This window comes from Miniopterus natalensis, chromosome 15, assembly GCF_054644295.1.
Source record: "Miniopterus natalensis isolate mMinNat1 chromosome 15, mMinNat1.hap1, whole genome shotgun sequence".
NCBI classification, from domain to species: Eukaryota; Metazoa; Chordata; class Mammalia; order Chiroptera; family Miniopteridae; genus Miniopterus; species Miniopterus natalensis.
The window spans coordinates 32,601,845-32,612,570 of record NC_142095.1 but is presented as its reverse complement, the minus strand read 5'-3'; the positions used below and the strand labels follow the sequence as shown (position 1 = coordinate 32,612,570).

Below are 10,726 nucleotides of genomic sequence, written 5' to 3'. Positions count from 1 at the left end.
AAATAAGGGCAAATCGCCACTGAAATATTCAGTGATTGAACAAACTTGGTCAAACAGAGATGGCAGCAGAACTGATCAGTGGCCAGCCAGCCCTTGTGATCCCTGTCAATGCTCATTTGTCAGTGGTGTTTGGAAGTGGATTCAGATTAAGGAAGGTGGCCAAGCGTGGGTCCCCCATTCTTCTGTTTGCATGTTGCCATTAGGGAACTTTGGAGCACACACCTGTAAGTGTATGATGCATTAAATACATGTGCTAGTATAGTGATGTATTAGGTATGTGCTAAAACAAAATAAGCTTTTTATAAGGAGAATATTTTTAAATCCTTACCTGAGGATATTTTTTTCCATCGCTTTCCAGAGAGAGAGAGAAACATTGATGTGAAAGAGACACATCGATTGGTTGCCGGGTTAAGCCTGCAACCAAGGTACGTGCCCTTGGTCACCATCGAACCTGGGACCCTTCAGTCCACAGGCCGACACTCTAACCACTGAGCAAAACCGACTAGGGCTATAAGGAGAACTTTTTTCCTTCAAATTTCTTGCTCACCCCAGGGGTAAATATACCCCATTTTGAGAACCTTAAGTTAGTGGTATCATTAAATAATGCTGGAGGAATAGGTTTAAGAAGGCTGACATAGGAATGTGTTTGAAATGCTAAATTTCTTCAAGTGTGTCCCTTGTTTCCTTTGATGTTTTATTTTTCCCAGTTGTTAAAGTTCAACTTGACATCGACCCAGTGTATTACAAAGGAAAATAAAAAACAAAAGAAATCCCTTGGACTCTAGGCAGTAGGGCAAGAAAGTAACATTGAGGGGTAGTAAAGTATGAAAGCATGGACTCAAGCACTATAGCTCTTGGTATGAATGGGCAGTGTATTTGCTGTATGACCTTAGGAAGTTAATTTCTTCAGTTTCCTCCCTCCTAAGTGGCTTATTGTGAAAATTAACTGAAATTACATTAATTACATATAAGTATTTAGAACAATGCCTGATGCACAGCAGGAATGCAGTAAGTGGTAGTTGTTAGAATAGTTGAATGCCTACTGTGTGCCAGATGTCCTCAAGGGAGCTACTGTGTTCCCTCCATAGTAATCCAGGGAGGTAGGTGTTTTAATTTGAGAAAACTGAGAAATTAAATGTTTTGGTCTGGATCATAGAGCTGGTATTCAAATTTGGGTCTGAGTCTGTAGTCCATAGCTCTCCACAACATCATGCTGCCTGCCCCAGGTGAGAGAGCTCTGTCCAGAGTGGGTGCTTAACATGTTCTTTTGAATGAATGACAGGACAGTGGCAGGGAATGCTTGTGAGTCCTTTGAGAGAGAAGCCTTTGTTCTTTTTGCGGGGGCGGGCTTTAGGTAACAGTTTTTGTCAGGGCCTGGCACTCATCCTCTCCGAGCGCCCACCCCCAGCCCAATCCATGCTGCTGCTTCACCAGGTCAGCGGCTGGTTTCCTGGGCCATTTTAATCACGCTTGGGCCTTCTATCCTCCTCTCTAGCTGTGAAGAAGAGGGCTGTGGATGTGGTGAGTGGTGATCAGGGTTGTACTACTAAACAATAGAGCTGGGATGTGTCACAGCTCCAAGACAGTGTCAGTCTAGGCCTCAGTTCTAGGGGGTTGGCTTGTGGGGGCTGTGGAAGGCCATTTCCCTCCACTTCTATTTCCTTTCTTCCTTAGTTCACCTCTGGTAGACTTAGTAGGCACTTAGTTCACCTGCTCTCTGATACCTTAAATTCCTTTAATGGTGATAACATGTTTTGATCTGTGATCATTACTGAGGCTTAGAGGGAGATGTTTTTGGAAGCAAGGATTCAGTGAATGAACTAACTCACTGTGTAGTCATATAATCAGGTGTCTAGTTATCTGAGAGATGTCATTGTGTGTGTGTGTGTGTGTTTGCCGTCTGCCCAGCAGATGGACATGGAGTCAGCAACAGAGCTGGGACTAAAGCGATGGGAAGAAGGTGAGAGAAGAAACAGGACACCCTTTTCATGTGTCCTCAGTCCTGTTGAGGGTCCCACCTGGCCATTATGTGACATTCAACACCTATTCTATGCCAGGTGGGGCCATTTGGCTGTGCAGTGTGCTGTGCTGCCTGAATAGGATCCAGTTGCTTCTAAGCCACTTTATATAAGCCATTTAATAACCTGGGGATCTTGTTATAGTGCAGATCCTGATAATAGTAGGGTAGGGATGGGGCATGAGATTCTGATTCTGCATTTCTAAAAAATTCCCAAATGATGGTGAAGTTCCGCAGACTACATGCAATTCCTTAGTGAGGGATGGCAGTTGGGTTTTGTGTGCCTACTAAGTCTACCAGAGGTTAGTGCCTATAGGGCTTTGCCTTGAGTGCCAGGTGGCCAGAATTTTGCTTGAGAAGATACTTGACTCCTACAGCTTTCTGTGATAGAGGCTTTTCCAGAGTGTGGGTGTTACCCAACTCTGCAGAGGGGTGTCCTACATATCTCTAGTAGGGGTTCGTGTGTCTGACCAGGCAGGTTGGCAGTGCTTCCCCTTGGAACCTGCCTTGTTTGCTTTTCCCTCTTAATGATCCACCCATCCATCACCAGCTTTCAGAAATTAATTTGCATGTTTATGCTAAAGTGTAAATGACGGATAAGTGACATTTCCTCCTAGGAAGGCTTGTGTCTTCACTGGAATTGTGGAACTCAAGGATTAAGGTTCAGTTCAGCTGTGAGCTGGAAATGTTTTGGGACAACTACCTAGTATCAGTGAAGTAATGAAGGCAGTGGCTTGCCTTGCCCATATGAGATGCTATCTACTTTGCCCAGCTTCTCAAGGAGGAAGCCCTTCCCTGCAGTGGCTCATAGCCATTGTTAGCACCCATTTAAGTATAACTTTAGACTCATGTTTTGGCATTCCCAGAATCCTGTTCTAATCTTGAATGTGCTTAGTGGATGTTAGCTTTGATAATGTCACCTGCAGTTTCTTTGTCTGTACGGTCCTTGTTGATAATAAGCTCTCACTGCAATTTTGCACTGTGATATCTTAAGGAACTGTGCCTTTCCTTTTCTCTGTCCCTTGCCCGTGCTCTTCTCCCTTTCCTTCCCTTTCTCTGTCTTTCTCTCCTCCTTCTGTCCTCTCCTCTACCCCCCTTCCGCCACCCATCCCCCTTTGTCTGCTTATATGAGTTGGTCTAGTTTGGTTTTCTAAGCATGCACACCTGCCTTGCTACATACTTGTTTTTCTTTCCATTGACCATAGACCAAGAATTCTTTTTTTTTTCCAGTGAAATTTTCCTCTGGTGAAATAATTCTCATTTCGAACATTTAGCACACAGTTTGAATATTTATTCAGCTCTTAAGCTAGTACCACTCAGCTGGGAGTTGTAGAAGCAACCTAAAAGCCATGGTGAGCACTTCTAAGGGTAGTAGGAAAACAGAGGTGGGCTGGTCTTGTGGATGGTCATTTGTCCTCTGGGGCCTCTGAAAAGCAAGAGGCAGAGTCAAAATTCTGCATCTGCTATCTGGCCAGCACCATCAAAGAAGGTTTTTTCCACAATGGCGACTATTGAGGTGGTATGTTGTAATGGGGAAGCACTGGGCTGTGACTTGGCCAAGTCACCTAAAAGCTCTGAGTCCTGGTCTCCTTATTTGCACGGAAGGGTGGGTGTGGGGTGGGCGATGCCTTGTTCGTGAGGGAAGTGCTCTGCAGGTTGTAGCGTGCTTCCAAAGGCAGGTGTTTGCCTTCTCTATTAGGAGAAAGTTGGGTGGTATCTTTTTACAAGGCAAGAGGGATTCAAATAAAAACCAAAACAACTTTGCTTTTAACTGGCTGCAGAGCCCATTCTGAATGCAATTATAGCACTAATTCCATTTGTTTGTGAAGTAAAATTATACAGTAAAGGTGCTATAACACCAAATAATTTTATACTCATATGGGTGTTAGCTCCATTTTATGGTTAAGGAAATTGGGGTTCACTGGGGATCCAAAGCTAGTCCTCAGGACCTAGTACCCTCTTTGAATACAAAAACTATGCTCAGTCCCCTCTGAGCCACTCAAATACCAGCCCAACCCACTCTTCTGCTGATATTTGGGATCCAGGAATTAGATGCTCTTTTTGAGAGGCAGGGGACAGGGAAGAAAACTTTTGTGTCACCCATAATGTGGACTGACATTTGGGACTCTGAGGAAACTGAATTGACCTGATTTAGGGAGGGACTTACCATTGGCATCTTCCCAAAACATGTCCTGAAGAAACTTCCCCAGGGCTTGGCCATGCCGGTGGGACTGAGCCCCTGACAGCTTGATTCCAACATCAAAGGGGGTGTTGAACTAGGAGGAGAGCAGGGAGAACCCAGGAAGTGTCGGAGGTTACACCTTCCAACCCCTGCCCGAAACACTTGTCCCACAGGAGGTCCTGGGCTCTCAGGGTCTCATCACAGGGGCAGGGAGGGAAAAGAGCCTGTGGGCCCAGCAGAGACCACTGAGGGACAGCTCAGTTACTCGGCCTCCGTAGGCCCATTCTTACTGCTCCCTCCATCTTCAGGAGACTTACCTTGCTCTCTCTTCCTTGATCTCTAAGGAGGTTTCTGATAAAAGCCGTGGTGTCCCCTAGGTCAGGCCCGCTTCCCTGCCCCCCCTGCAGTTTTAGAAGACTTGAGGTTGAATCACCAGTGGTGGATCTCAGGCCCTGGCAGGGAGATTTGGGGGGAAGTGGGCCTACCTGGGATACATAGCACTAGCCTAGGTGATGGGCTCTGCCCCCTCCGTTGCCCCCACCTCTCCCTTCCCAGCTATTCTTCCTCTCATGCTCTTGTGTGAAGTCAGACAGGAAGCGGACCTTTTCCTAGAAAGATGCTCTGAGCTAAGCCCTCTCTCTCTGCTGCCATTTCTTTCCTTCCACAGGGAGAGCGCCCTGTTTTCCCTACTCCTTCCTGCATTCTACAAGGTGATTTATTGGTGCCAGAAGCTTTGGGGAAACGGGAAAGAGCTCTGTCTGCGGCCACTTCATCGTTTTCTCCCTTGAGAGCAGAGCCTGTATCTTTATCTCTGTTCATCTAGTAGCTGCCTCAGTCCTTGGCCGTGTTGGTCACTGAGATGACTAAACATCTCCATGAGTCAGTAGAGGAAATCTTGGTGCTGGATGGACCCTCGATCATTGGTTCTGCCTGCCACCCTCTGGACAGGAGGTGTTATCCCCATTTTCAGATAAAGCAGCTGAGGCCCAGAGAGGTTAAAGGACTTGTCTGAGGCCTCAGAGGAGTTGGTGGCCAAGGATTAGACTGCAGGATTAAGTCCCACCAGCCCCAGAACCTCTTCTAGTCCCAGGGATGCAGCAGTCGCCAGTGTGACACCCTACCCTGTGTGAGGCTGTCCTGTTGAGTCCTCCGTACCTACCCACCAGGCAGGTACCACTATTATTCCTATTTTACAGATGAGCAAACATGCTTAAAGAAGTTATTAAAACAAGAAATAGCTATTTGTTCCTTTAAAACATTCCCATTTGTCTCCACTGTGAAGGTGGAGTGGATGGAAAAAGTGGAATGGAATGATTGTTTTTTTAGGGAACTTAGACCCTCCCGTTAACCTCCCTTCAGTAAATATTCTTTTTTCTTCCACTCCTGTAGCTAATGTGGGGTGGTCAGACTTCTTAGGAACCATTGAGCACCGATCTAGGGACCTGCTGGCTGGAACTGGGCAGTAGGGGCAATTGAGAGGCAGGGTAGCGACTGTTGGTTGATCAGCTTCAGGTGACCTGACAAGGCTCCCTTTGCCTCGGTGTCTGATCTGTTCAGTGGGAGGTGGGTGGGACTGGGGTTGAAAAGTCTTCTAGCTCTGAAACTCGATTTTAGGAGGAAAACTGGGATGAGAGAGATGGAACCCTAAAGTGGGAGGGGCTTGGGGAGCACATCCAGAGCTCTGCTGCCAGTGTTGCCAGCCTTCTTCTCCACCTGCCTCCTAGACATTTCAGCCTCCTGGTTCTAGTTGAGGCAGTGCGGGCCATTTCTTCTGGGGCCAGCCTTCATGGAATCTGGAAACTTCCAGTTGTCCCAGCCCTGCTGTGAGTCATCAGCCACTGAAACCTCTTCCCCGTCCGGGCTAATTTAGAGCTATTCCGCCTGTGGGAGCTGACAATCTCACTAGGAAAGTTCCCTGGTTTTAGCTTAAGGGTTTGCAGACCATCGAGTGGGGATGTGGTAGGCTGAGAGTCTCACAGGTAGTGTGGAGGAAGTGCCTGAGAACACCCCTAGGTTTTGCTGAGGGTCAGAGAGAGCGTGGGTGGGGGTTCATCCCTGATGGGAGAAGAGGCTGGTGGGTAGTTAGAGAAAGGCCAAAATGGGACACACTTGGGCTTATCAGGCCAGAAGAGGGAGTGAGAGGCACTGTTCACGGTGCCAGACCGGTTAGGAGAAGTCTTGGGGACTGGCCTTGGCCCTGACCTTCAGTTCCACCTTTGCCATACTCTGGCTGTGGCACCTTAGGCAAGTGAGTTCCTTGTCTGAACTTCTGTTCCTCATCTATGCAATGGGCACAGTAATATCAGCTCTCAGCAGCTCAGTAACTGCCATTATTAAGTTCCACCCAGGGAAATTCTGGTTTCTCTGCATGGAGGTGTCTGTCACCACCTAAATGTTTGTCAGAATGGTCCGTGAACTACACACAGCCAGCCTTTCAGGAAGGTTACCTAGATAACCCTATAAAACCCCTTTGCGCCCTCTCTCTTTCTCTTTCTCCTAGTCCTCCATTTATTTCTAAACTGTTTCCTTGTCCCATGTAAGATTTGTCAGAGCTGGGATGAGCCTGACTGGCCTGTCCTCATCACAGATGGACTTCAGTGAGAGCTGCCCACCAGAGCCCGGCTTGCAGTAGCTGGCCGTCCAGGGTGCAGTGTGGGTGCACTCCAGCCCCAGGTAAGGTCTGAGAGGCCCCTGAACCCACCAGAACATTTTCTGCAGGGAAATACCGTCTATGACCAGCTATGTCTTCCTGAGTGTCTTTCTCTGGACACCCTATTTGCTGCACCTTTTGAAATCATCTGGCGCCTACTAGTGCCCCCTTCTCTCCTCTGCTCATGGCTCCTTGTCAATTCCTATTCTGTGGTAGCAAAGTTACATCTCTTAGACGTTGCCCATCTCTTCATGGGCAAAGACCTCATAGAGCCCAGTGCAGAGTCAGCTATTTTCATGCAATTTTATATTTCTTGAGTAGCTGGTAAGTGGGCCCCTGTTCATGCCATCTCCCGCTGCCTTCCCCTTCCCTCACCCCCTCCCCAGCCACAAAAGCATAGAACTACAGAGGAACCAACCCGAATTTCCAGCTCATCCTCTGCCCCTTCTGCCTGATTTCCATCTTCTGGGCGGAGCCAGCCTTTGAGCTCCCGGGGCTGGGGCTGCAGCTTGGCTGGTGGCTTCTTGGACTCCTTTCTCTGCTGGAAAGAGGAAGTGTTTTCTTTAGGGCCCTAATCCCCCATATCCTTTCAGAAGCAGAAAGAGACGTGGGTTTATATCAGACTCAGGGTCCTCCTTTGTGCTCTATGAGAAGGCTGAAGCCCAGAGAGGTTGAACCACTGCCCAGGTCACACAGATGCTATGTGGCAGGGCTGGAATGAGATGCCCCATTCAGAAAGTGGGGCTTTGTGGGGTGACATCTCACCTGCACTTTCTGGTGTTCGGGGCTCAGGAAGCTGGAGCCTGCCATGGCCAAGTCCACCCAGAGCACACTGAGGAGCAGCAGGCAGCAGATGGTCCCTGGGGAGGGCATGGCCTTGGTTGGGTTGAGACAGATGGGCCTAGAGGAGAGAGGGTCTCCAGTTAGCATGTCCTTTCCTCCCTTTCCGTCCCCTGCCCTTCCTCTCCCTTCCTCTCCCCAGGCCTCAGAACTCAGGTAGGAGCCTAGCGGACAGGGTAGCAGCTCTGCCCGCCTCCCCATGGTACAAGCGAATTGAAGGATATGTGTGCTCTCTTCCAAGACTGTTCATTCAGGGCAGAACCCTACATGTTTTTTCCAGCCCCCAAGGAGCTTGTACCAGGTTTCTTAACAGGGATGATAAAGCTGAACCAGCAAGGTCCCCAGGAGACATGGGGGGATTGGGGCGGCTCCTAAGCCCAGTTATGTCTGAGCAGCTGGCTGCTCCAGATTGTGCAACCTCCCCTTTGTTCAGATGGGCCTGTGAATGGCCAGTAAATTAAACCCAGAAGCAAACCCACAGTCAAAGAATGAGAGAGTGCCTACCTGGGATTCTTGGCAGAGGTGGTGCCTGGTGGCTGTCTGGTCCTTATATAATAAACCTTGTGTTTGTTTTAAACCAGCAGCCTCATCTCAGGGCAGCCTACTTTCCAGGGGCTGATTTACATTCCTTGGGTCCTCTGGGTAGAAATCAACAATGGAGGTCAAATGCCCTGAGAGATTGTTGGGTTGGCTTGGGGTGGCCATCTGCTCCAGCTGTCCCCAAATGCGCCTGGCCCTGGTTTAGGTGGTAGGGAGGGGAGTGGCTGGGGGGTCCAGGCTGTCTTTGTTGCTCTGTGACCTTGGTTTACTCTCCTTTCTGAAACCCCCTTCCTCCCTGGATAGAACGATGTTACTGTCACTAGATTTCTAAGAGCAGGGTGGGACTGGGGCAGGGAACCAGTTGGAGGATCTTGAGGCAGTAGAGCAGCTGATCATCAGATGCCACCCGACTTGAAGATCTATTTCAAGGGGCACTGGACCCGTGTCGAGACTCTAGAGACAGTGGAGGCACAGGAGGGGCTGGACAGCCCTTCAGTAGAAAGTGGGGGACTTCAGCAGTACCTTCTTCTGAAAAACATCACCAGCTGCAGTGGGGGCTGGAGTAAGCATGTCACCGGGAGCCCTTTACCCTGTCAGCCACTTGAGCTTAGATTTCTTGGCTGCGGGGCCAGAGGGCTGAAGGTGGACAAGGGTGGAGAGAAGTCTGAGCCCTTAGAGAAGACTTGCAGCTTATTCAGTCACCCTCTCCCCCCACCAAAAGGGAAAAAACCCCACTCCAAGCCCCAACTATAGTGACCAGGCACCTACTGAGACATTGAGCCTCTGCATTTTCCTGACGCCGGAGGCCTCTGGAGGCAGGAGCTGCAGTGTTGATCTTAGATAAGAGCACCAGCGAGCAAACACCCACACTCACTGTGTTATCTTTGGGAAACAGAGAGGTGGCCTGTGTGATGGAAACCACCCTGACCACATTCCACAGTGGAGGCTGGTGGAGGAGGAAGGAAGATTTGATGGATGGCAGGACCACTGAGGGAGGAGGGAGGCGGCACCCAGAAAGGTACCTCACTGCCCACAGACAGTGTGAGTGGGGATAGACGGGGGTGGGAAATGCACGCAAATCTGGACCAGGAGGAGTTCCGAGGAAGACCATAGATCTAGAAAAAGAACCAACTTTCCCGGCTCACTTTCTTCCTCCTTCTTTTCAAGTGTGGGTAATACCAGGGCCAGTTTGGCAGCTCCCCGTGCCTGTCCCTTCCTCAGAGCTCAGTAGGTGCTCTGCAGCATGCTTCCTCTGGCTCGCTCCGGGGCTGTGGTCTTCCTTCCATCGCAGGGCCCTGGGCGCCTGCCTTGGGAATGGATGAGAAGCACTCATCTGCACCACTTAATTGCTATATGTACATGGTGTCTGGGAACAAATTATCTTTATACACTTAATTTCATTTGTACTGATAATTAGTTGGCTTACCAAGCACTTTTTTCATCAATTAGGCTAAACCTTGGTCTGAATGAGGCGAATTCTGGGTTGTAGAAAAGGATGTTATTTTTTGAGACAGAGTTTTTTGGTGGTTTGTTTTTCCTCCTACTTCTGGCTTCCATAACTTCTAGATCAGCATTGTTCAACAGAAATATCATGTCAGCCTCAAATAAGAACCTCATGTAATTTTAAATTTCCTAGGAGTCACACTAAAAAACAAAAAGAAACAGGTAAAATAAATTTTAATATATTTAAATATCCAAAATATTACGGGTTCAACATGTAATACATATAAAAATAATCCAAGCATCTATTGTCAACTTCAACATATTAACCTATTTAAACTGCACACTGGTTTTGTCTTTTTGGGGGACAGTGTGAAAGCAAACCCTAGCAATCATATAATTGCAGCCTTAAAAACTTAGGTGTGTGTCTTTAACAGATAAAATATCTGGTGGTTTGAGTCAGGATCCAAACAAAGCCCACATTTGTTGATGTATCTCTTAAGTTCATTTTAGTCTACAACAGTCTCCCTCACCTCTTCCTCCTCTTTTATCCCAAGTCATTTATTTTAAAAACAGGTTATTTGTCCTGTACAGTTTCCCACCTTCTGCACTTTGCTGGTCGCGTCCTTGTGGTATTGTTTAACTTGTTCCTCTCCCCCCGCTGCTTTCTGTAAACTGGTAGGTACACCCAGAGGCGACTCCTTTTTGGCGAGAACACTTCATTGTTGGTGTTGTGTATGTATTATCGAATCCCATTGCAAGGCACACAGTGTCTGGTGGGTCCACTTTCACAGAAGCGCTAAGAATAAGATTTACCTGTGGGTTCACGTATTGTTACATGATCCTATTTTAAAGTTCCTGGTCAACTTTTCACTTAATGGATTTATCTACCATTGATAATTGTCTACATCCATTATTTATTAGGAATTATGAATGGTGATTTTAAAAAATTCTGTTGTTCCTTTCTACGTTTATTAGCATTTTCCTTCAGCAATTATTTTATTACCTTGATATAGTTTATACAGAAAAGGCAAAATAAATACATTTTTTTCCATTT

At 47.8% G+C, this 10,726-nt stretch overlaps 1 protein-coding gene across 1 annotated transcript; it reads right to left on the bottom strand.

Annotated features, from left to right (window-relative positions):
• Window positions 1–3,423: 3,423 nt before the first annotated feature.
• GHRL (ghrelin and obestatin prepropeptide) lies at window positions 3,424–7,722 on the bottom strand. Its single transcript, XM_016209975.2, has 4 exons — window positions 7,615–7,722; window positions 7,268–7,390; window positions 4,185–4,293; window positions 3,424–3,443 (listed from the first exon to the last, which is right to left on the bottom strand). The coding sequence occupies exons 1-4, from the start codon at window positions 7,720–7,722 to the stop codon at window positions 3,424–3,426; spliced, it is 360 nt and encodes a 119-aa protein (XP_016065461.2).
• Window positions 7,723–10,726: the final 3,004 nt, after the last annotated feature.

Bases quoted from the DNA above. Each gene is read 5' to 3' on its own strand.
- GHRL (XM_016209975.2), bottom strand. From the start codon at position 7,722: ATGCCCTCCCCAGGGACCATCTGCTGCCTGCTGCTCCTCAGTGTGCTC. The intron at 4,294-7,267 runs GTTGGTTCCTCT...CTCTCCTCCTAG, and splicing joins AGGATGAGCTGGAAATTCGG to TTCAACACCCCCTTTGATGT. The intron at 3,444-4,184 runs GTAAGTCCCTCC...CTTGCTTTTCAG, and splicing joins GTTTTGGGAAGATGCCAATG to AGGCCCCAGAGGACAAATGA.